We start from the raw sequence: 26105 nt of genomic DNA, 5'->3' as shown, positions 1-26105 counted from the left end.
AGCCAGAGGTATAGCATTAATTATAATCAATGTTTCCACTTTCCATGATCTGATTTTCTATGCATCTACCATTCCAAGAAATAAAATTACTAATATTGATAGTGTCTGAGGTGACCAAGAAAACAGCCACTCATAACCAAATACACTGCTACAAAAGAATCTGATTCTGGGGGCAGGGAGTGGGAGAAGGTTCCCATCTGGAACGTTCTGTATGTGCAGTTATGATGGAAACTCTTTACTCCTCTTCCTAACTCCAAAGTACAATGCATTCATATCTTTAAACTGCCTGAATCACCTCGAGAAGTTGTCCCTGTAAAGGAAACACCCATGGCTGCTCCCCTTGAAATTGAAATACCTCTCACTAAAGGTATCGTTCATCCTGTCATTCCTTCCGTCATTTATTTAATAACATTTAATAGTGCTTAGTATGTACAGGGTGCTAGGGAACTGGAGAATAATAAACAAAGACAATTAATATTTGGTTCCTCTCCTCAAGATTTTATACCTTCTCAGATTCTTTAAAGGAATCATCTTTGTAGCCATAAAAATCACTTTGGTTCAGCTCATTTAATTAATGTCTCCACTGATCCTTTTAACCTCTAACCATAATACTAATATCTTCAAAGCACCTGAAGCTATGAAAGAAGTTGTTCCTGAAATGAAAATGTTTGAGGATGTACCTGAAGAGCCAGAAACTCCACGTATGAAAAGTACGTTACCCTGAACAAATGTAGAAGAAGAAATTATCTGTCCTCTGCTCTTAAAACTGTTTTTTTCTAATACTCTTCATAAATTCTAAATATAAACATACTAATATCTTTAAAATGTCTGAGGTTCCACAAGAACTCTCCTCTAAAAAGAAAATAGTTGTGGCTGTTTCTGCCAAAACAGAAAACCCTCCTGCTGAAAGTATTCATTCAACAAATCCTTTATAATGAGAGTGTAGAGTGTCACGAGAACTCTGTGAGGTTCTGGAGGAGGGGGAGCACCTCTTCTCAAGGATCCACTAACCCCTTAAAAGACTTAGCCTATTGGTTGAGCAAAGGGAGGATGGAGGGAAAAGAAGAAAATGTGGTTATAGTTGCTAACTTATTGTGGTTACTGTTTTCCATTAATAATTTTAACTCTTAAATGTGAACTACTAATATATTTCAAGTGCCCGAAGTTCCTCAAGAAATTACTCCTGCAAAGAGAGTTCCTTCCAAAAAAAGAGAACCCCCATCAATTAAAGGTACAAGTCACCATGCTCTCAGGGTCAAGAACTAGCTCTTCTAGTTTTGAGAATATTTTTGCTATTCCTAGTGATCTGCATAACACTAAACATAAAACTACTAATTTCTTTAAGTGCCTGAAGCTCTCCAAGAAATTGTCCCTGAAAAGAAAACGCTTGTGGTTCCTCTCAGAAAGCCCGAAGTCCTTCCTGATGAAGGTATATCTTGCTGGAAGCTTAGAGGGGTGGGAAAATGTCTTTTCTTGTATAAATGTGTTTCTTGATTGTGTTGATTCTTGTAACTTCTAAATGTAAAATTATTCATATCTTCAAAGTGCCGGAGGCTCTCAAAGAAGTTGTCACAGAAAAGAAAGTGCATCCTCCCCAAAGGGCTGAAGTTGTACCTGTCAAAGGTACATTCTTAACTGTCCCCTTATGGTGGGATAGTGGGTGGGGCGATAGAAAGGACCACCTTTCCAGCCTTGAAGATTATTTTGATGTGTACATGTGAATCATGTCTGTGTTGACTCTTGTGACTCAAGTGTAAATGTATTAATATCTTCAAACTGCCTGAATCTCCCAAAGAAATGGCTACCAAAAACAAAGTACCAGAAATTCCTCCTCTAAAACCTGAAACATCACCTATTATGGGAACTTGTTACCACTGATCTCAGGCTCAGGGGAAAAAGAAGAGCTCTTTTGTTCTTGAAAATGTCTGTGTATCTATCTAGTCGTCTCTGTATTTTCTGAGTGTAAAAATACTAATATCTTTCAAGTGCACGAAGCTCCCAAAGAGATTATCCCGGAAAAGAAAGTGTTGGGGGTGCCTCCTAAAAAACCTGAAGTTCCACCTGTTAAAGGTATTTGTCACTGACTTTAGGCTTCAGAAGACCTAATTCTTCTGCTCTTGAAAATATTTTGTTCTAGTGGTCTTCATAACACCTAAATGTAATTTCACTAATATCTTTTAAGTGCCAGAAGCTTCCAAAGAGGTTATCCCCGAAGAGAAAGTGCCCTTGGCTCCTCTTGAAGAGCCTGAAGTCCCACCTGTTAAAGGTAGTTGCCACTGACCTTAGGCTTCAGATCTCATTCTTTTGCTCTTGAAGATATTTTTTCTAGTGGTCTTCGTAACTTCTAAATGTAATTTTGCTAATATCTTTTAAGTGCCTGAGGCTCCCAAAGAGGTAGTTCCTGAAAAGAAAGTGCCCGTGGCTCCTCCTAAAAAGCCTGAAGTCCCACCTGTTAAAGGTATTTGTCACTGACTTTAGGCTTCAGAAGATCTATTCTGCTCTGGAAAATATTTTTCTAGTGGTCTTCATAATGCCTAAATATAATTTCACTAATATCTTTCAAGTGCCTGAGGCTCCCAAAGAAGTTGTTCCTGAAAAGAAAGTGCCAATGGCTCCTCCTAAAAAGCCTGAAGTGCCACCCACAAAAGGTAGACACCCTCATGTTGCTGTGTTTGATATTGTTTGTTTGTCTTTGCTTTGTCTAATAATGAAAATACTAATATCTTTAAAGTCCCAGAGGTGCCAAAGGCAGCTGTCCCAGAAAAGAAAGTGCCTGAAGCTATTCCTCCCAAACCGGAAAGTCCTCCCCCAGAAGGTATGCGAAAGCTATACAAACTATAGGAGAAAAATGACTGTTATTTTAACTAGGAAATTATATGTTAAAAATCCTACTACTTAAAGATGATATAATTCTAAATAAAACAAATGTCAACTGCTATCCAAAATATCTTGGTGTGTGCTTATATGCAAAAGGCATCCATTGTTTTCACCTTTTCTAAACATAAATTACAAATATCTTTGAAGTGCCTGAAGTGCTGCCACCGAAGGAAGTGGTCCCAGAAAAGAAAGTACCAGTGCCTCCTCCCAAAAAGCCAGAAGCTCCACCTCCTAAAGGTAGGTATCATTACACACTGTCAGTCCGGGGGGCCTGGGGAAAGAGTGTACAGAAGAGCCTGCTGATCTAACAACTTGTATTTGCTTGGGTCAATGTGGAGTCAATATTCCCCCTTTATAGCTTCTAACTAAAAGATACTAATATCTTCAAAGTTCCTGAAGCTCCTAAAGAAGTTGTACTTGAAAAGAAAGTATCTGTGGCTGTGCCCAAAAAACCGGAAGCCCCACGAGCAAAAGGTATTTATTCCCACTCCTCTGTTAAGAAAAACTTATTGTCTGTACCCCTCACAATCATTGTAAAATATGCCTTCGCCATTCATAAACTATAAAAATACTAATATCTTTCAAGTACCTGACGCTGCTCAAGAAGTTGTCCCAGAAAAGAAAATTCCCAAGGCACCAATCAAAAAACCAGAAGCCCCCCCAGTTACAGGTACATGTCAGCTCAACCTTATCCTGCAGAAGAAATCTCTCTTCCATTCCTGAAAACAATTTTAGTCCATTGCTCTTCATTAACCTAAGTATAAAACTACTAATATCTTTCAAGTGCCAGAAGTTCCTCAAGAAGCTGCAGAGAAAGAAATTCCCGTGGCTCCACCCAAAAAACCAGAAGTTACAACTGTCCCAGGTACACTTTAGCCCTGACTTCATTCTGCAAAAGAGATATCTTCTCTCCTACTGTAAACAATTTTAGCCCATTTCTCTTCATTAACTTAAGTCTAAAACTACTAATATCTTTCAAGTGCCTGAAGCTCAAGAAGTTGTCCCAGAGAAGAAAGTTCCCAAGGCTCCGCCCAAAAAACCAGAAGCCCCACCTGCCACAGGTATTTTTCACCCCTGTCCTTTTTCTGCAGAAGAAATATCTCTTCTGATCTTAGAAATATTTCAGTCCATTTATCTCATTAACCTAAGTGAAAAACTACTAATATCTTTCAAGTGCCTGAAGTTCCACAAGAAATTGCCCCAGAAAAGAAAACACTGGTACCTCCTAAAAGGCCAGAAGTTCCACCTGTTACAGGTACTTGTCATTTGACCTTAAGTTTCAGAAGATCCAATTCCTCTGCTGTATATTTTTTTAGTAGTCTCCATAGCTCTACATGTAACTTTACTAATATCTTTTAAGTGCCAGAGGCTCCCAAAGAAGTTGTCCCTGAAAAGAAAGTGCCCTTGGTTCCTCCTAAAAAGCCTGAAGTCCCACCTGTTAAAGGTATTTGTCACTGACCTTAGGCTTCAGAAGATCTAATTCTTTTGCAGTTGAATATATTTCGTCCCAGTGGTCTTCATAACCCCTAAATGTAATTTTACTAATATCTTTTAAGTGCCAGAGGCTCCCAAAGAAATTGTTGCTGAAAAGAAAGTGCCAGTGACTCCTCCTAAAAAACCTGAAGTCCCACCTGTTAAAGGTATTTGTCACTGGCTTTAGGCTTCAGAAGATTGAACTCTTCTGTTCTTGAAGATATTTTGTTCTAGTGGTCTTCATAATGCCTAAATGTAATTTCACTAATATCTTTTAAGTGCCAGAGGCTCCCAAAGAGGTTGTTCCTGAAAAGAAAGTGCCCTTGGCTCCTCCTAAAAAGCCTGAAGTCCCACCTGTTAAAGGTATTTGTCACTGGCTTTAGGCTTCAGAAGATTAAACTCTTCTGTTCTTCGAAATATTTTTTCTGGTGGTCTTCATAACCCCTAAATGTAATTTCACTAATATCTTTTAAGTGCCAGAGGCTCCCAAAGAGGTTTTTCCTGAAAAGAAAGTACCCTTGGCTCCTCCTAAAAAGCCTGAAGTCCCACCTGTTAAAGGTATTTGTCATTGACTTTAAGCTTCAGAAGATCTATCTCTTCTACTCTTGAAAATATTTTTCCTAATGGTCTTCATAACTTCTAAATGTAATTTCACTAATATCTTCTAAGTTCCAGAAGCTCCCAAAGAAGTTGTTCCTGAAAAGAAAGTGCCAGTGACTCCTCCTAAAAAGCCTGAAGTCCCACCTGTTAAAGGTATTTATCACTGATTTTAGGCTTCTGAAGATCAAACTCTTCTGCTCTGGAAAATATTTTTCTAGTGGTCTTCATAATGCCTAAATATAATTTCACTAATATCTTTCAAGTGCCTGAGGCTCCCAAAGAAGTTGTTCCTGAAAAGAAGGTGCCAGTGGCTCCTCCTAAAAAGCCTGAAGTGCCACCCACAAAAGGTAGACACCCTCATGTTGCTGTGTTTGATATTGTTTGTTTGTCTTTGCTTTGTCTAATAATGAAAATACTAATATCTTTAAAGTCCCAGAGGTGCCAAAGGCAGCTGTCCCAGAAAGGAAGGTGCCTGAAGCTATCCCTCCCAAACCGGAAAGTCCTCCCCCAGAAGGTAATAATGAAACTATTCAAATTACTGTTTTTAAAATACAAACTCTCTCCTTAGTGTTGTAAAAACTTTTTTTTTTGCAAACTATTGCATGTATTTTAGTCAATTCTGGCATTAAAATGAGCTCATGTCTTTAAAGCTTTCGAGGAGCCTGAGGAAGTTGCCCCAGAAGAGCCTCCTGCTGAAGTTGTGGAAGAGCCAGAGCCGGCTGCGCCTCCACAAGGTACCTGGCAAGAAAGCTGCTGGGACGTGTCAGCTGCTCTTTCCCCTTCCTGCCCTGATAATTCTGGGCGCTCTGAGCTTTTGTCTCATTTCTCAATCTTCATTCTTTCTAAAACACACCTTCTAATTCTTTAGTGACCGTGCCACCTAAGAAACCTGCCCCAGAAAAGAAAGCACCTGCTATCGTTGCCAAAAAACCTGAACCACCACCGGTGAAAGGTATTCCTCACTGCCACTAACTTCCTATCAAAAAACTGTCTTTAAAGTGCCATATTCCACTGTTCTGCTTCATGATTTTCACATTTCATTGAAACCATGAGCTTAAACAACTACTAATATCTTTTATAGTGCCTGAGGTGCCCAAGGAGGTTGTTCCTGAAAAGAAGGTGCCTCCATTGGTTCCCAAAAAGCCAGAAGCCCCACCTGCTAAAGGTATATGTAGCTTTCCACTGTTTGATGGAGGCAGATGGAGCCCCCAGCTTCTAAAAGGGTTTTGTTCTGTGTAAATGTGATGGATGTTTACTGGTGATTGTTTCTAATGTTAAAATACTAATATCTTTGAAGTGCCTGAAGTTCCAAAAGAAGTTGTTCCAGAAAAGAAAGTAGCTGTTCCCAAAAAGCCAGAAGTCCCACCGGCAAAAGGTACATGTCACTAATGAGATTCTGCAGAAAAGCACTCACTCTTGTCTAAAAAGTCACCTATTATCAAACCCTTTATTTGCCAGTCCTCTTAAATCTACAACTACAAAACTGTCATTCTGGATTTTTAGGGTGTAAATGCTTTTTAATAACATCACTGACTTTTAAAAGTGACATATTTACTTATTACAAGCATTGGAAAAGTTTACTAACTTGGTTTGTTTATTCTTAATAGGCCATATTTTCCTCCCCACTATATGAGGATCCAAAGACAGATCACTGACCTTATTGTGAAATTCGTTCTTGGATCTGTCCCTGGGTTATTTGAGCAAAATGTGAAGTAGATGTGGTATAAATTTAATATACTTCTCAACTACTCATACGAAAAACTAATTAATATCTTTAAAGTGCCAGAAGTGCCAAAGAAACCTGTCTTGGAAGAGAAACCAGCTGTTCCTGTTCCGGAAAGAGTGGAGTCTCCTCCCCCAGAAGGTACACGTGAGACCGATCATTAATGACCTTGCCACTTGTGACTATTTCTAATTTAAGCTTTGTTCTTCTCCCTTCCTAACTCATTATTTCTTGGTCATTTTCTAACCTTTAATTATTTGTCTTAATTCATTATTCTAAATTAGCTCCAATCTCAAATCTATTTTGGGTTATTGGTCCACAGTATCTACATAAGTCATAGTAAGCTGTATTAAACAAAGCTTCTCCAATGTACACAGAAAGTAAGACAGGAGAACTAATGATTATAAATGACATTAAACACTAAAAGGGCTTTGCAAGCATTCGAATCAATAGACGAAGAAGTTAGTGCAAATGAGATAGATTTTATCTTAACAAAAATAAGAGAAGGTATTAATTGAAACAAAAGAAGAAATCAAGATTACTATTTGTCGTGTTTAGTGTTTGTCCATCTTAGAATATTGTTCCATATATTAAAATAAAATTAACTAATATCTTTAAAGTATATGAAGAACCTGAGGAAATTGCTCCTGAAGAGGAAGAGCCAGTTCCTGTTGCAGAAGAGGAGGAACCAAAAGCACCACCTCCAGCAGGTACAAAGCAGAATTCACTGCATGGGAAAATACAGTCATTTCATTTTTGTGTCTATATATCTTCTTCAAGGCAAAATATCAGTCTTGTACCTTGTTGCCTGAAATCTGACTACATTAAGAACAAAAGTCATTTCTACACATACAACTTTGGTCCCACAGAATTTGGTCCCACATATACCAAGAAATATGTGTGGCTTTTAATTCATTCATTAGCATTACATTTTTCATTGTAATCATCTAATTCTAAAAGAAATTCCTATTATTCAAGTGCCTGAAGAGCCCAAGAAGATCATCCCAGAGAAGAAAGTTCCTGTCATCAAAAAACCAGAAGCACCACCTCCTAAAGGTACTCATGTTAAAATGAATACTTCATTTTTGTGGTGTCTACAATTTTACACTCTTTTCTTATTGTGCGTTGTGTTATATCATATGTTTGTTAACTCTTATCTATATGTTATGGCATTCAATAAACTAAAACTTGTATGTATATCTTACATCTTGCAACTTTGTATTATTAAATGCCACTAATATCTTTAAAGAACCTGAGATGCCAAAGAAAGTTGTTCCAGTGAAGAAGGTCCCAACTGTTAAGAAGCCAGAAACACCAGCAGCTAAAGGTATTCACATCATCATTGGCATCATAAAAAAGAAAATATTCTGATATCTTAAAGTGTAATCCAATAAGGTGTCCTCATTGTCGTTGCATAACTAAGGACAAAAATTTCCTTATTTTGCTTTCATTAATTTTAATGCTGCTCCAATAAATGCAGGGTTTTTATTCTTAATATTTAAAAATGTTTTTAAATACTCTTTTTAAAACAAAACTAATATCTTCAAAGTGCCTGAGGTGCCCAAGAAACTTGTTCCAGTAAGGAAAGAACCTGTGCCTGTTACCAAAAAACCAGAAGTTCTTCCAGAAAAAGGTACCTACCATGAAGAAAAAATAGATTTCTCTAACTGCTATTTAAGCATGTTAATAATAGGTCTTAGAGAAAACCATACTGATTGTGAATTTATGTTAAAACCACATTGCACAGAAAAAAGGGAAATAATGAAGGGGAAAAAACTGAAATAGACAAGCAGGAGTAAAAAAATGAATGGGATTCAGTTGTGCCGTGATATATCACATGGTTACAACTAGTAGAAAAGAACCTTCTCTCATTCAATGTGTCAGACAGCTCAATTCAACATATTTTGTTGAATGTAGACCATTAACGAGACATCATATTAGAAAAACTAAGGCCTGATCCTGTCTTCAAATAAGTTAAATCCGGTGAGAGGACAGAATGATAACAGGACTCTAATACACACAGGAAGTGATTACATATAGCAAGTGAATACAAAGGGCTGCAGAAACACAGGGCAAGAAAAGATTACTTTCAGACAGAGGCATCATGGGAAGTTGTGTGGAATAATTGAATTTAAATTTTGATGTACTTTTACATGTAGAAATTGAGGAAATTAGGCCGGATGTGGTGACTCATGCCTGTAATCCCAACACTTGGGGAGGCCGAGGTGGGTGGATTACTTGAGGTCAGGAGTTCAAGACCAGCCTGGCCAACATGGTGAAACCCCGTCTCCACTAAAAATACAAAAATTAGCTGGGCGTGGTGATATGTGCCTGTAATCCCAGCTACTTGGGAGGCTGAGGCAGGAAAATCGCTTGAACCCAGGAGGCAGAGGTTGCAGTGAGCCAAGATCATGCCACTGCACTCCAGCTTGGGCAACACAGTGAGCTTCTGTCTCAAAAAAAAAAAAAAGAAAGAAATTGAGGACATGATATCGTATGGAAAGGGAAAAGCATACTGAAAGGCACAGAGATAGAAGGATCTAGAATGTTCAAGGACTTTCAAGTAAACTTATACAATTTGAGTATGGATTGGCTGTGGAATGTTTTGAAAGATAATATCAGATATAAAGATGGGGTCATATTTTGGAGTACTTCAAATGCCAGAAAAAGGCTTGTACTTTTTTCTATAGGCAGTATGAGGCTTCAAAGGTTTTGCAGCAGGCTTACATATTAATAGGATTTGGGCTTTAGAAAGGTAACTGACAGCAATTTCAGCTGCTAAATAGTAAAGACCCATTGCAATTATTTAAGGTCTTTAGGAGTTGGACAAGATCCGTGGTGGTAGAAATGGAAAGGGGCACTGGGTTTGAGAGAAATGGAGACTGAGTGGCCTCTGACCATTGTCAAAACCATTAGGGAAATTGAGGAGCCCAAGATCATTGTAAGGTTTAAAGCTAGATGGCCAAAAGAATGGTTCACTGGGTCTCTGAACACATGTTAGAGGAAGATGGTAGATGTATTTTTCACCTTTAAAGCATAAAAGTTGGGAGTGTGCCTCAGGAGCTTAAGAAAGAGATCAGGCCTAGAGATGTACCTGAAAGTCATTCACATGGAAATAAGAATTGAGTATGCAGGAACAATTACTCAGAAAATGTACAGCAAATTTTTTTAAGTGTCAAAGTTAGACCAGTGGGAAAATACCTTCATTGGAGGGTACACAGAGGACTAGAAGCAAATGAAGAAGGCTGAGAAGATTCATATATAAAATTAGGATGTCCAAAATGGTGCCATGTCTCAGAAGCCATTTTTCCCATGAAATCTTCTAAGATGAAGCTCTTGCCCCTGCATTCTTTGCCTGCTCTTTAGACAATTTTGCATGTCTTCTAAATTCTTAATAGTAAACAAAATCATATCTTTAAAGTGCCCAAAGTGCCCGAGAAAATCATCCCAGAAAAGGAAGTGTCTGTGCCTATCCCTGCAGAGCCAGAAGCTCCACCTGCTGAAGGTACATGGCTTCTCCATGAATCTTGTAAAGATGACAATTGTCTTCATCCTCTTGCTTTGATTGTAGATGAATCTTATGTATTTGTCTGTCTGTCTCGTGTATTGAAGTTATTGATATTTGGGGGTCATCTGAATAATCTGTTATAGAGTGTTACTTAATGTAGCTAGGTTGATATGTTAGAATAGTAGTTGCAGTATTCTGTTCTAAATATAGTCTAAAATAAAACACTATGTTTTTTAAAGTTGAAGAGACTCCTGAGGAAATAATGTATGAAGAAAAAGCATCTATAACCATTGGTAGAAAAGAGACTCCCCCGGTTGAAGGTATATATATATATATAAATTTTTTTAATCTCCTGAAGATTCCTGTTAGAATTACAAAAGCATTTACAGGACACTATTCCTTCTTGAAATTATATACGAGATCTGTCTAGCATGTTTGACTGCTTTATTTTTGAAATAGTTACACTTCTTTCAAGTTAGAATCTTTAATTTGGTTACTCTTGTTGGTAATTATAAATTCCAAAAGGTACAGTTTACTGAAGCAAAATGGAATAATTGCCTTGGATCCTCAAATGATAACACAGTATCAAATTTTAAAACTCATCGCATTTGCCATCAATATACATTGAATAATCTAATTAATAGGCAGTTCAAATATAAGAAATTTTTCTTATACGTGAATTTTTCTATACGTGAATTTGTATGAATTGTACATTTTTATTTTGTGACTGTAATCTTTGCATCAATGTGAAATTTCTATGAGTCTTTTTGAAGAACTTTACAACTGCATATCCTTTGTCAAAATTCTTTAAAGAACGTGAAATTGAAAAGTACATTAAACCTGAAGAGCCTGAACCTGAACCACAGCCTGAAGAAATACCAGTAAAAGGTATTCAATCCAGTGGACTTAAATCTTCTTTATTATATTCTTTCTCTTTAAATGTATATGGTTTATGTTGTTGTACATATGTAGTATGTCTGTTCCCATTTGTAAGTAAAGTATTCTTCGTTTTAAATGTGAACCTCATTCTTAGGTTTCTATATAACTTGTACTGTTTATCTCATGTCAATTGTGGCTTGTTTGGATGCTTTGTTGTTGTTATTGGTGCCTTTGCTGTGTTTCTCATCACCTGTGTAAAGGGTTGATATTTTTATGTTTTATGTTCTGTGTTTTGTGTTGGATACTGGTATTATGTACCTTAAAAAGTAAACTTTGTACTTCATATATATATATGTGTGTGTGTGTATGTGTGTATGTGTATATTATATATAAATTATATATATAATTTCTATTAAATATTCTACATATCCCCATGCTAACATATACATATACTAACACCTCTGAAATACTCTTTCAAGAACCTGAACCTGAAAAGAAGGTTATTGAGAAACCAAAACTCAAACCAAGACCCCCAGCTCCTCCACCTGCTCCACCTAAGGAAGATGTGAGGGAGAAAATATTCCAACTTAAAGGTAAAAAATGCCACTTCCAAAGTTTTATTAGCCTGCTTCAAACTTCTATCCAGCCATCTGAAATGATGCTTGCAAGAAATGTATGACTTTTAGAAGTGTGTACTTTCAGACATGATTGTACTGTGAGATTGCATAGAGTTGTGTCTTCTGCTGCCCCATGGTTCCTGGGTTGCTTGTCATGTCATGCCTGCTGCTGCAAAAGTCAGAAAGTACACTGATAGCATCATCGGGATATGTGAATGCAGGGGTTATCCAATTAACTTTCTTTTGTGGAGTGGGGAGAAAAGAGTTTTCTGATTTCAAAGCCTGATTGCTATACATATCATTGCGGTCTTATGCTTAAGGAATATATAAGAAATCTTTGCAAGATATTTTCAATATTGCAGTAACACATTTACATAAAAGCCAAAACTTTGTTCTTAAAGAATTGCATGTGCTTTTAAATATATTACAAGTAATATAGTTATGATCTCCAATAGCTGATATGTGCTTATATATCATGAAAGGAAAGCATATAAATGACTTGTTACTGTTCCCCTATCTTTTTTTTTTTTCTTGCAACTTAAAGAAGTGTTCTGTGTGGTTCTCAGGGGAGCTGGAAAGAGTGGTTATGAAGACATTTGGTATCCAGCATCTCTTTCTATTATTAAACTTCCCTTTCACCTTCTTATATTTTGATTTTTCTATGAATTGACACAATGTTACTTAATTTTAAAAATATCAGTTTCTTTAAAAGCTGAAATAAACTGGCAAAAACATATTATTCTTAACAAAAAGTTGTCTTGTGATGTCATATGATTCCCCAATCTAAAATTATCTAGGTGTAATCTTAGATATGCACTTTCCCCATACAGACCTATGTATCTACAAACCAGAGTCTTCCAGCATAAGACATTGCTGCTGGTGATTCTTGCCCTCTACAACCCTCATGGCCTTTAGGGGGACCCTCTGGCACCTCTTGAAAGGCCACCCATCTGTTAATTGATACTCCATGAGGACACACACATAAATACATTTCCCTTAACGTAAAATGTATGCTCAAAGGAAAATTTCTTCCTCCTGCCAATAACAAAAATTGCCTTATTTCTCTGCCGGTCTTTAATTAACTACTGAGCTTTGGAGTAAAACTGCAGTCTGTTTTCATGGTTCGAATGCTGCTTGTATGTTCTTTGGAAGCTGTTCTTGGCTGTTATTAATGCTTTCTGGTTATAAGCAAAGCTTGGTTTTGACTCTTGGAGTAGAAAGTTAATCACTTGCTTCAGATTAAATATACAAATAACAAAAGTAAAATCATATTCTTTAAAGCTGTTCCAAAGAAGAAAGTTCCTGAAAAACCTGAGGTTCCAGAAAAAGTGGAGCTTACACCTCTGAAAGGTATTTCGCAGGCTGAAAAATACATACTTATATGGTAGCCCTTTTCCTGACTCCTCGCTCTTTCTGCCTCCATTGAACGTTCTGTCTCTCTTTTTCAATCATCAGAGAGTAGTCCCATTCATTTCTTATATTTCTGTGGCTTTTATGGTCCTGGCTCATAAGTGTGGCTTTCTTTGTCTCCCATCCCTTTCATACATTGAGTAGACATGGTCTATCTTTGTCTCATCTACATATGTCTTGCATTTTCCTAAACTTAAAAATACCCAATTTTACTGGTTAACCAAAATTGATATCAAGAGACATGTGAGATTAAAATGCTGGGAGCTATTAGTAAACTGTTTTGACATTTCCCTGACATAAGCATTTTAGCCAATGTAATAAGCATTAAAAATACATCTTATCTTCCTTTTATATTATTAAGGTTATTTGTAGGGATTTCCTTAGGACTTTCGTGTCAGTCTCTTCTCACTGGCTCTAAGCCATTCTCTGAGGTGTACAGAATTCACATTTCAGAAAAATTTCCTTATTGCTGTAGGTAATTTTTCAAAATGTATTTTTCTGTAAACAGTATTTTTCCTAATAAGATCTCATCTAAAATTAGACCCTAAAGAAAACTAAATGAATTATAAGAGTCTAGAAAACAGCTATCAAAAATAAACTTAATTTTTCTAGTGGGTAGCAGTGTTCTGTTCAAGTAATCAACACATTCAGACCTAGAAATTAAGACTCTTTCTGGTCACTCTGAAATTTTGGGGAAAAAAGTCATCCATATAAATATACATTTCCTGATTTCATAAAGGGGAGATTATAAAATGATGTTATCATGGATATTGATCATAAACATTAAAATAGCACATAATCACATATAATGACTTTAAAAATAATAGCTACAATGGTGGGTTCTCAAACATCAATAAGATTTTTAAAATAAAATAATAATATAAAAAACGCACAGTTATATTTTCACTATGTCCATTATATCAGTAAAGAAAATCTATATTATGCCTCCTCGCTTTACATTAATTAGATGTATGTGCTTCCTTCTGGGTTTGAGCAACAAAAATAGTTATTAAGAAGACTGGTACCTTTAAAATAGTATTGAAGGCCAACACAATTTATCCTGGATAAAATATGTAATGTTTAACTGTAAAATTTTTACTTAAAATATTTGGCATTAGAAAAAAATGATTATTCAAAATAAAATACATATTTGCCTATTGCAGGTTTAAATTTTTGAAATAAGAGTTAAGCAATGTTATCTTTATCACATAAAAAAATTTAATGAGCTGCAAATATCTTGTTTAAAGCCCTAAATAGAAAATTTTATAGAAATATCTAAAAATTCAGATTTCTGACAGTGAGCAAATAGTTACATGATACAAATAAATATTGTTCTAAATTAGATTTTAATTGACATTAGTAGAGAGGAAAATGGTTTAATAATCACCACGTGTTCCTTTCTTTCACTATTCAAATCTGTGAGGGCCGTAATAGCAAAGGAGGCCGCTCTATAAAATAGCATCACCCACCATGCTCAGTATTCACTGTAGAGGAAATTAATTTTGAATTCCTTGCATTCCTTAATTTGAATGAATTTAAGAACATTTTCTTATTTACAAAAAATGAGCTTCCAACACCAGCTTTGAGATTTTATAATTCTATAATTTTAAATATTTTATCCAGTATTATTTCAAAAAGGAAATCTTAAGAAAGGATACTCTTTTTCTGTTCAGAAAGTGAGATATGGCCCTTCCCCAGCATCAAAGTCACAAATCGGAACCCTTGGCCACCGTCTTCCCTCAGTGGAGAAGACTGAATGATGGCACTAACACTTGCCAGTATCATTTTCATACATTTAGTGGTTGGGGAGATAACATCGTAGACTTGGACAATCTGCAGTTGCAGTTTGGGACAAAGATGCTGTCAAGAACCCTATAGTTTGATTAAAGATTCATAAAGTCAGTACAGAGCAACATCCTCTACAAGCATTTAAAATGAATACATTTGCCTGCAGTTAATGGAGTTGAATTTCATCACAAGGCTGTATAGATATTTATACAGAGGAGATTACTTGAAATGTATCATTTAAACTTAAATTCTGTGGTATTTATATGCAGTGAAAATTGTTACTTAATGCACTACAGTTAACTAGTTTTAGGAGAGACATTTTTCTTGTTGAAATTCCGTTTTTATATAAATTCACTTCAAAATTTGAAATCATATTCTTTTAAGTGCCTGGAGGTGAAAAGAAAGTTCGCAAATTACTTCCTGAACGTAAACCTGAACCAAAGGAAGAAGTTGTTCTGAAAAGCGGTATAGTATTTTTCAACCATTCTGTCAGCGTTAATTTTTAAAATGAATTTGAAAGCTTACAAAATTTTTCTGTCCTTTGGTTTTCTTTGAATTGGTTCGCTATTTATCAAAATTTGTTTGTAGTTTCACTGAAAATTAAGAAAAATGTCATTTCCAGATCTTTTTTTAAAAAAAAGACAGAAATTTTGTGAGCATTCACAGTATTTTGAAATTTAAAATGTTAATAGGCATAGCTAAGTTGATAATATTCTAAACTAACAACAATCATGACTGCCATTTTCATAACCAAATTATGTAGTAAAGTACACTAAACCTATTAAATACCTTACATGAAACTACTTTAGCTTAAATTCAATATTCAGTTTTAAAGCATGACACAGGATCACCACAACTAATAAGTAACATCTTTAAAAAACTGAACATTTCTTTCCGACTAATACAATATTAAAGAATGTGAAACAAGATAGTCAAATGAAGAATTAAGTTCTAACATTGTCTTCACATAGAATTACTGATTTTTAGGCTACCTTTCTTTGGATATCTCTGCTTAAGTAAACTTTCTACTTATATACATACTCATTAAATCATTAACATTTAATTATTATTATAATTCGTTGCTATTCAAATTATTCATTTTGTGTTGGAGCTGTTTCTCCCACAGACTTGTCTCAGGATATACGCTCTATCAAGACAGAAGCAAAGTAACTTTGAGTGCTATTGTAATTAACATAACAACCTTTGATTCAAAAAAAAAAGAAAAAACTTTTAGTGTAAATGCTTACTTTCCAGAGTGCTAGGTAGCATGCTTTTTTTCATTTTCCTTGCTTTGTACATTATTTGCATTTGTCAAGCTTATTCAACATCTTCATTAGTTTGTCTTGGTTTACATATAAACCTTTTTGTCTTTAAAGTTCTAAGAAAAAGACCTGAAGAAGAAGAGCCTAAAGTAGAACCTAAAAAACTAGAAAAAGTTAAAAAACCTGCAGGTAGGAATCTCAGTGACAATTTGTAAGAATATCTTTTAACAAAATGGACATTTAACAAAAGGTTTATCTTGTAAACATAAATGAAGTTAGATGTAAACATGGCTTCATATTTCATCTGTGATGTAGTCTTTGTTTTCCATTGTCTGCTTTCTGTTTAAATATTTTTATAGTAATTCCCAAATCCATTCATGTATTTCCCTGCACTTCATTCTTATCATTCCTTTGCAACTTAAGTTCCTCCAGTAGAAATGACTGAAATAATGAAGTGGCTATTCATGGGAGGTTGTCGGCAAAGGTTTCATACTCTGGGAGCTTTTAAATGGATTGACTTTTATCATTAGCCTCTTCTCAAAGGGTGTAATTATTGGGAACTATTATAGAAGTGATTTAGAAGGAGAGAGCTATGGGGAGTGGAAGACAAGTTGATGGAATAAAAGGAAGAAAAATAAATGGAAGCAGAGTCAAGAAAATAAAATAGAAATTAATTGATAAACTATAAGGTTTTTTAAAAAGCCATCAATAGAGTTTTTGAAAATAAATTGATATTTCAGATGAGTTGCTCCCTAAATATTCAAATATTAACACACAAAAAAAAATCTTATCTTAAAGTACCAGAACCACCACCTCCAAAACCTGCTGAAGAGGTTGAAGTACCTACTGTTACAAAAAGAGAAAGGAAGATTCCTGAACCAACAAAAGGTACAAATCTACTGGCATTCTTAGTTGTCTCTAAAAATGCAAATATGTATCATTTAAAATATTGTTACATTGACATAAAGATTTGAACACATGACCTTAATCTGTTCATCACATATGGCTTAATTTTCTTTACCATCTCACTCTCCTATTCAATTGGCTAATGATTACCCAGTTGCTAAATAAGTTACCAGAAAAAAAACATTGTATTTATGGGCAATGAGATAAATAACAACATTAAAACCAAGAACATTGCCTTACTATATTTTCCAAATATTTTGTTTAAAATGAAAACTAATCAAATACTTGATTTGATAATTATATGTATATAAATTCTAATATCTTCCAAGATATGTGGGCTTAATTTTGGTTTTGACTTTGTGAAAAACTTCAAAAATCCTGTAATAATCTGCCCTCTACTCTGAATTATTTCAGTGCCTGAAATCAAGCCAGCAATACCTCTCCCTGGACCTGAACCGAAACCAAAGCCTGAAGCAGGTGAGCAAGCTTATCCTCAATGTCAACAGCATATTCCTTCTTGATTCACACACATAACATGTACTTAATAAAAGATAGTAGGTGAAAGTCAGTATATATCAAATGATTTCTGATGTCTCAATATGCTTAACATACTGTTCTCTTAAAAACTAGTTATTCAAAGACTTCAAAATTATATCAGAAGAGGCAAATAAGCCACCAAATAAGCTTTTAGGAAGTGACAAATTGATACATTAATGCAATGGACATCTCTCTACAGAAGTGAAAACAATCAAACCACCTCCTGTGGAACCTGAACCAACCCCCATCGCTGCCCCAGTAACAGTGCCGGTGGTTGGAAAGAAAGCAGGTATTTATCCCGTAGCTTTCTTTTTGCTAGTTTGCTTTGGGGACTTAATAAAAGTATTCACACTTGATTAAAATTCAAGCCCTGTTTATGTTGCAACATAGGTATCATTTCAACTTTGGAGGTTTATGATAAGTTTCTAGCCTTTCTTCATCTAACATCTTTTATCCACTTTGTCTCCTGCCCAGTGGGTGAATATTGTGCCTTAATTGGAATGTACATTCCCGGGTTGCACCATTTCTTTCATATGCTTTGGAGATTAAGTAATGAATATGTTTGGGGCTGATAAAAACTAAGGAGACAGGCAGAGACCCTATAAGGGTATACATGTAAAAATCCCATGAAGCTTCAAATTTCCCTTATACCCTATTGGAACTATTTCTCTTTTTTAAAAAAGTCTGTATATTGGGATAATGTAAAAGTTCTGGAAATGGATAGTGTTGATGATTGTACAACATTGTGACTGTATTTCATGCAACTGAATTGTATACTTAAAAATGGCTAAAATGATAACTTTTATGTTAGGTATATTTTACCACAAAAAAAGGAAAAGAAAAAAGAGACTCCATAGTTCAGTCTTTTAATCTGTATAAGGAATTAGATCAATAATAATTTTCTTAAATGTTCTCACTTAATGGTATAGATATCTCAAGTCCAAACTTAAAGCACTTATTAGTTGTATATGAACTATTTAGTATAGTTCATCATTTAAGTGATAATTTGAGATATAATTGATCAAAACTAATTTGATGTGTAATTGATAGTCATTGATAAACACACATCCTATTTGCCCTCTGGCTCACTATCTGGGTGACAAGATCATTCATATCCCAAACCTCAGCATCATGAAATATATCCACATAACAAAATTGCACGTGCATCCCATGAGTTTAAAATAAAAGTTGAAATTATTTTTTAAAAAAAGAAAAAACAAAACCAAAAATAAAGTAAATTTAAAGTGGGGTGTGGGGGGAATGCATATATTGATAATTTTCTAAGATGTGAAGAATCTAAGATATTCAATGTAATGCCTTGACAATTTGTTCCTATGGAAAAATGATCATCTCCACTGATAAAGCACAAAATAAAAAATTCAGGGTGAATAAAAAAAAAAGAACTATTTGTTACATTCCACAATGAGATGTGCATAGCCCCCGGGAATAACATTTAGAAATATCCATAATAGCTTGACAGAGAGATTTTTGAATTTAATTTTCTGAACCTAATAAAAATTGATTATATCTTTAATAAATCAATAAATAAAACTATTCAGAAAAATTATATTATTTTAGATTATTCATTCAATAATTATATAGTCATTTTATATTTGTTTATATATTTTTATATAAATTATTTAGAATTTTTTTATTTAAAATTATCTCAAAATATTTGGAGTTTACCATGTGTAATGACATGAAAAAATATACTATATTCTTTTGACTGTAGTTTAATTTTTAATATTTATGTTATATTTTGTCACTGATGTTTATGATTTGGGCATTACTCTTTTAAACTTTTATAATGTCAGTGTAGTACTTTTATTATTCAGAAAAAGGTGATGAATTGCTCTTGGCTAATTAAGTATGTACAAAAATAAAGCTATTCTCAGTTATCCTGGGGGCTGAAGCTAGCGAACTCGTTCCACAGTTTATACTGTCCTGTATTAATAATGGAATCAAACTCTAAATGTCAGAACTCTCTTGCTTCTGCTTTACTTCATTGTCTAAGGGAAATCTTCAAAGAAACTCATGCATTTGTGGTACGTGGACTCTTTTTCTTTAGTCTTCCCTGGATTTGTTTGTCTGACCAATTTAGACATAAAAAGAAAGTCTTTTGGTAACTTCTCGGCCATTTCCCTTTTCCCTACACTGATTTCTTACTGACAAAACCTTATTTCCTTGGCGCACATACATAAACATATAAAATATTTTGCATAGTTAGCCAGGAGCAAAACTTTTCCTCACAAGGCAACAGTAAGCCTTCCAAAAATGGGAAGAGAATAAGGCACTTGCTGAAACAATCTGTTAATCCTAAATATGTTGGCAATTTAGCTTGAGCTCTGCAATCTCAGAATATGCCTTCCTGGAAATATGATTATGCATAGAAGTCATATAAATGAAACCAATTTCTCTTTATGCATTAATATTTATAATGGAGCATGACTCACCCTCCATGGTTTACTATTAAACATGAAGTAAGTCCGAAAACTGTTTAAATGCTGAGTTTTATTTTTATTTCAGAAGCCAAAGCACCTAAGGAAGAGGCTGCCAAGCCAAAAGGTCCTATTAAAGGTGAGATTCGTTTTTCTAGTACTTGTATTGTAACCTTCCACTCTGAATTTCTAAAGTTCATATTCAAGGTGAAAAAAAATTACAAAATTTATAACAATTTTTATTTTTTCTAATTGATTCTACTAAACCTAGCATGTTTTCTGATATTTCAAATAATACACTTTTAGTATTATGCAAGGAGGTAAAAAATATATATATATATACCAACTATATTTAAGCATAGCGAATCCTATAAGTTCTTAGCTTCATTTTTCGTATGCCTGATATTTATACATGGCAGATAAAATAATTAGACATTAATCTGGCTATTTTATACTTCAGATTAAAACTTGAGAAAAGGAGCATTTATGATTCATGGATTCCTTATACCATCTCATTTTCCTGTCTGAAACAAGGCAGTATAAATTCAACTGACCTTTCAATTGCCTGGTCTTTAATTTTCTGTTCTTGTCTTCTAATTGCTTTATGGCTGGTTTTATCCAGCAGGCAGCCAAGTATGAATTTTCTGACTCCTATGGGGATGCCAAATCAACTTTTTATTTTACTTTGAATTAGGTGTAGCCAAAAAGACTCCTTCACCAATAGAAGCCGAAAGGAGAAAATTAAGGCCAGGAAGTGGTGGAGAGAAACCTCCTGATGAAGCCCCATTCACCTACCAGCTAAAGGCTGTGCCACTGAAGTTTGTGAAAGAAATCAAAGACATCGTCTTGACTGAATCAGAGTTCGTTGGCTCTTCAGCAATCTTTGAATGTTTGGTATCCCCCTCCACTGCAATTACAACCTGGATGAAAGATGGTAGCAATATCCGTGAGAGCCCCAAGCACAGGTTTATTGCAGATGGTAAAGACAGAAAGCTGCACATCATTGATGTTCAACTTTCCGATGCTGGTGAATACACCTGTGTTTTACGTTTGGGAAACAAAGAAAAGACCTCCACGGCTAAACTTGTTGTCGAAGGTAATTTCCAGTCTTCTGAACATAATCTATATTAAACTTTAATGTAACAAACCTTAGTAGCAACTTGCATTGTAGTTTTACAAAACCTCTTATTTCCAAGTTTTATTTCATTGAAAATATTGTATTTATTGAAATATATACTGAAATTCTTCACAGAACTTCCTGTGCGTTTTGTAAAAACACTGGAAGAGGAAGTCACAGTGGTCAAAGGACAGCCATTGTACTTGAGCTGCGAGTTAAACAAAGAGCGTGATGTTGTCTGGAGGAAGGATGGCAAGATTGTGGTGGAGAAACCTGGCCGAATTGTGCCGGGCGTCATTGGCTTGATGCGGGCCCTGACCATCAACGATGCAGATGACACAGATGCTGGAACATACACAGTTACTGTGGAAAACGCCAACAACCTGGAGTGTTCATCTTGCGTAAAAGTAGTAGGTTAGTACTTTCCTGGAAGATTTTTTCTGCTTATTACCACACTAAGAAAATGGAAGAAAGGACTTCGTTTCCCAGTATTACAATATCAGAAATCTTGTACCTAAAAGGGGAATAACAATATATCCTATAGTGGATTAATTATGCCCAATTTTGTGAAATTTTTCCTATTTCTGAAATTTACTAAGGAAGCTATATATATTACTTGTTCAGATCTTAATCATTTTTCCTGATTTTATTTTCATATAGAAGTCATTAGAGATTGGCTGGTGAAACCTATACGAGACCAGCATGTGAAACCCAAGGGGACAGCTATTTTTGCCTGTGATATAGCAAAAGATACTCCAAACATTAAGTGGTTCAAAGGATATGATGAAATCCCTGCAGAACCAAATGATAAGACTGAAATACTGAGAGATGGAAATCATCTATACCTCAAAATTAAGAATGCTATGCCAGAAGATATTGATGAATATGCAGTGGAAATTGAAGGAAAAAGATACCCTGCAAAGCTGACACTTGGAGGTATGAAAATCCTACCTTTTATTCAAAATATAAGTTTTGTATATGTGTAAAGCCAAATAACACACCAAAACACATAAAAGCAAAGCATTGTTGGATTGTCTAAAGCATTATGTTACTTCATCCTTGACCAATACAGAACGTGAAGTTGAACTGCTTAAACCAATAGAGGACGTTACCATTTATGAGAAAGAAAGTGCAAGCTTTGATGCAGAAATCTCAGAGGCAGACATTCCTGGACAATGGAAACTGAAAGGAGAACTTCTAAGGCCCTCACCTGTGAGTAATTTCACATTTTAAATTGTTAGTCATATAAAATAACCACATCCTATATTCAATATCTACTTCCTAGATTCAGGTTGCTTTAATAATAATGGAGTTAATAATAATGGAGTCTTCTAAAGTCTCCAAGAAGGAAAGAAATTTTACATATCATTTGGGGGCAACTGGAACAATTTTTGTAAAATGTTATGACAGGGAATTCTCTGCTTACTTTTATTAGTAGTAATTTTTAAAATTCTATAGAAATCTGTATCTGAAACATTTCTCCTATAGGGAATTTATCTCTTTCAAATGGTTACTAAAACTATTGTTTTTCAGACTTGTGAAATCAAAGCAGAAGGTGGAAAACGCTTCTTAACTTTGCACAAAGTCAAACTGGACCAAGCTGGTGAAGTCCTCTACCAGGCCCTGAATGCAATTACAACTGCCATTTTGACAGTAAAAGGTATAGGGCTTTTAGAATTCAGGGAGGGGGCTCAACTTCATTTCACAACCCTGTGCATTCTGAAAAGCCTCGTTCTTAATTTCTGATTTTCAGAAATCGAACTTGACTTTGCTGTGCCCCTGAAGGATGTCACTGTTCCAGAAAGGCGACAGGCTCGATTCGAATGTGTCCTCACCCGAGAGGCAAATGTTATATGGTCCAAAGGACCCGATATAATCAAGTCATCTGACAAATTCGATATCATTGCTGATGGAAAGAAACATATTCTTGTTATTAATGATTCTCAATTTGATGATGAAGGGGTCTATACTGCTGAGGTAGAGGGCAAGAAGACCTCAGCTCGGTTATTTGTCACAGGTAAGAGAGCTAATGAGATCTGTGACATCCCATAAAAGCATGCAAATATATGACTTTAAAGATAGGACACCAAGTTCTAAAAGCTGTGATAATCAGCATCACTAATTAACTTTCATAGTGTTACCAAAACAACCCCCTGAATTTTTTTTTAGTGGCACTCTATTTGGAAAGATGAATAAATGTCATGTGAAATAGGTCCCTTTTACTCAGACAGATTAGAATGGAATGTTTCTGAAGGTGAATTGTGTTTCTGAGGCATTATCTATGCTTGCATTTCAGGTATAAGACTGAAATTCATGTCGCCTCTTGAAGATCAGACAGTAAAAGAAGGTGAAACAGCAACTTTTGTGTGTGAGCTTTCTCATGAAAAAATGCATGTAGTCTGGTTCAAAAATGATGTCAAACTCCATACAAGCAGAACAGTACTCATCTCTTCTGAGGGCAAGACTCACAAACTGGAAATGAAAGAAGTGACACTGGATGATATATCTCAGATAAAAGCTCAAGTCAAGGATCTGAGCTCCACAGCACAGCTGAAGGTCTTAGGTAAATGTAACCAACTATAACCAGAGAGCCAGTTTCTGAATCATGGGAGTGGGGAGTAATAAAATATTTTGCAACCTTTTACTCTTTAATAAACTTTAGTTTTCACATTCTTCTAATTTGATGCTAAATGTTGTTTACAGAGGCTGATCCCTACTTCACTGTGAAATTACATGACAAAACTGCAGTAGAGAAGGATGAGATTATTTTGAAGTGTGAAGTGAGCAAGGATGTACCAGTGAAATGGTTCAAAGATGGTGAAGAGATTGTCCCTTCACCCAAATATTCTATCAAGGCAGATGGCCTGCGCCGCATTTTAAAAATCAAAAAGGCAGAACTTAAAGATAAAGGCGAATATGTGTGTGACTGTGGCACAGACAAGACCAAGGCAAATGTGACTGTTGAGGGTGAGTTGCTCAACAATGTAAAATTTACCCTATCTGAATCTGTAGTTTATTAGTTCGGTCTTGCTAACAAAACTGTATCATTTCAGCTCGACTAATAAAAGTGGAAAAGCCTCTGTATGGAGTAGAGGTGTTTGTTGGTGAAACAGCCCGCTTTGAAATTGAACTTTCTGAACCTGATGTTCACGGCCAGTGGAAGCTGAAAGGAGAGCCTTTGACAGCTTCCCCTGTAAGTCAAGATTAGCTAATCATATAGGAGAGGGGTTCCTTGGTTGTGTAGGGTGAAAAAAGACATAAAATATCTGATGATCTGTAGGAATAACTATATAAATGATGTTCTTTCTTTCCTTCTAATCCTCACTCCAAACAGGACTGTGAAATCATTGAGGATGGGAAGAAGCATATTCTGATCCTTCATAACTGTCAGCTGGGTATGACAGGAGAGGTTTCCTTCCAGGCTGCTAATGCCAAATCTGCAGCTAATCTGAAAGTGAAAGGTATGCTCTACTTGTCGGCCACATTTTTGTATTTTCTCTGCAAGATTTCCTGATACACCCCTGCATTGATCAAGGGTCCTCAATGGAAACATATTCTGACTTCATCCACTGTCCACTTCTTTCAGAATTGCCTCTTATCTTCATCACACCTCTCAGTGATGTTAAAGTCTTCGAGAAAGATGAGGCTAAGTTTGAGTGTGAAGTATCCAGGGAACCCAAAACATTCCGTTGGCTAAAAGGAACCCAGGAAATCACAGGTGATGACAGATTTGAGCTTATAAAGGATGGCACTAAGCATTCAATGGTGATCAAGTCGGCTGCTTTTGAAGATGAAGCAAAATACATGTTTGAAGCTGAAGATAAGCACACAAGTGGCAAACTGATCATTGAAGGTAAATAGTTTTATCAAATAGTCCACCCCAAAATCATTTTTTTGCCTTTACTTTTATATTTCCTCTTTAAAGTGCTTCAATTAATAAGTTCTTTTTTTTTTCTTGACAGGAATCCGGCTTAAATTTCTCACCCCTCTCAAGGATGTAACTGCCAAAGAGAAGGAAAGTGCTGTGTTTACTGTGGAGTTATCTCATGATAACATCCGAGTTAAATGGTTCAAGAATGACCAGCGCCTACACACCACCAGGTCGGTCTCAATGCAAGACGAAGGGAAAACTCATTCAATCACATTCAAAGACCTGTCTATTGATGATACCTCTCAAATTAGAGTAGAAGCTATGGGGATGAGTTCAGAAGCTAAACTCACTGTGCTTGGTAAGTACTTTTTAAATTTTAATTTTATTGCATTAAATTCAGCAGAAATTTGTGGAGTATCTATTCTATAAAATAGTCTTCTAAGTGTTATATTGCATGAAAGCAGCCCAACTCCTTATGAAGCTATCACATATGTAATCAGGCTTATTTCTAAAACATTTTACCTTCATTACTGTAAGTTAATGAAGATTCTAGCTTATGCCCACAAAATAGCCAGTTAAAAGCAAACTTAAAATTTTTCATTAATTATTGAGCCCTGTCATGTTTAAAACAGGAATATATAAATACTTTCTATCTCTTCATTTTATCAAAATTATTTCAGAGGAATGTTTTTCAAGTTTCCCATAAGAGAAGATACTACATAACCTACATTAACGAGCCTCATTTTCTTGGCCACCTAATATCAACAAGATTAAACATGAAGGCTAACATATATAGACATGATTAAAGGCAAACTCTTAATTGATTAAGAAAAACTAACAATGTGAACCTGAAAGCTTAAAAGTAAACTAGACATAATAGAGTTGCTAAGAAATTAGAAATTTATCCAAATAATGGAGGAATACAAAATTGTATTTGAAGCTAAATTTCAGTCTTTTTAGCTACTGTTAACAAAATGTTTCAAAATTCAATATGAATGGATTAGATCTTGATAAATCCCATGCACCGATTCCCTTTCTAATATTTAGAGAACTTTTGAACATAAACAGGTTAAATGATTGAACACTTGACACAATTTAA

The 26105-nt window shown here is 35.2% G+C and overlaps 1 protein-coding gene across 1 annotated transcript in view; it reads left to right on the top strand.

Annotated features, from left to right (window-relative positions):
* Positions 1-26105, top strand: part of TTN (titin) — a 273017-nt gene that overhangs the window by 140330 nt on the left and 106582 nt on the right. Inside the window, exons 154-186 of the mRNA XM_011944051.1 lie at positions 2375-2458; positions 2565-2648; positions 2732-2815; positions 4630-4713; positions 5214-5297; positions 5381-5464; positions 5601-5684; positions 5819-5902; positions 6032-6115; positions 6248-6325; positions 6731-6814; positions 7294-7383; positions 7652-7729; positions 11540-11653; positions 12959-13027; positions 15260-15340; positions 16252-16326; positions 16936-17025; positions 17458-17520; positions 17780-17869; positions 20107-20157; positions 20713-21114; positions 21271-21549; positions 21796-22071; positions 22208-22347; positions 22669-22795; positions 22889-23152; positions 23432-23698; positions 23839-24102; positions 24189-24328; positions 24470-24596; positions 24722-24988; positions 25098-25364. Of these exons, the coding sequence (XP_011799441.1) occupies positions 2375-2458; positions 2565-2648; positions 2732-2815; positions 4630-4713; positions 5214-5297; positions 5381-5464; positions 5601-5684; positions 5819-5902; positions 6032-6115; positions 6248-6325; positions 6731-6814; positions 7294-7383; positions 7652-7729; positions 11540-11653; positions 12959-13027; positions 15260-15340; positions 16252-16326; positions 16936-17025; positions 17458-17520; positions 17780-17869; positions 20107-20157; positions 20713-21114; positions 21271-21549; positions 21796-22071; positions 22208-22347; positions 22669-22795; positions 22889-23152; positions 23432-23698; positions 23839-24102; positions 24189-24328; positions 24470-24596; positions 24722-24988; positions 25098-25364 (4539 nt within the window). The remainder of the gene's footprint in view (positions 1-2374; positions 2459-2564; positions 2649-2731; positions 2816-4629; positions 4714-5213; positions 5298-5380; positions 5465-5600; positions 5685-5818; positions 5903-6031; positions 6116-6247; positions 6326-6730; positions 6815-7293; positions 7384-7651; positions 7730-11539; positions 11654-12958; positions 13028-15259; positions 15341-16251; positions 16327-16935; positions 17026-17457; positions 17521-17779; positions 17870-20106; positions 20158-20712; positions 21115-21270; positions 21550-21795; positions 22072-22207; positions 22348-22668; positions 22796-22888; positions 23153-23431; positions 23699-23838; positions 24103-24188; positions 24329-24469; positions 24597-24721; positions 24989-25097; positions 25365-26105) is intronic.

Source organism: Colobus angolensis, unplaced genomic scaffold (assembly GCF_000951035.1).
Source record: "Colobus angolensis palliatus isolate OR3802 unplaced genomic scaffold, Cang.pa_1.0 Scaffold224, whole genome shotgun sequence".
Classification (NCBI taxonomy): domain Eukaryota; kingdom Metazoa; phylum Chordata; class Mammalia; order Primates; family Cercopithecidae; genus Colobus; species Colobus angolensis.
This window is presented reverse-complemented; position numbering and strand designations above follow the sequence as displayed.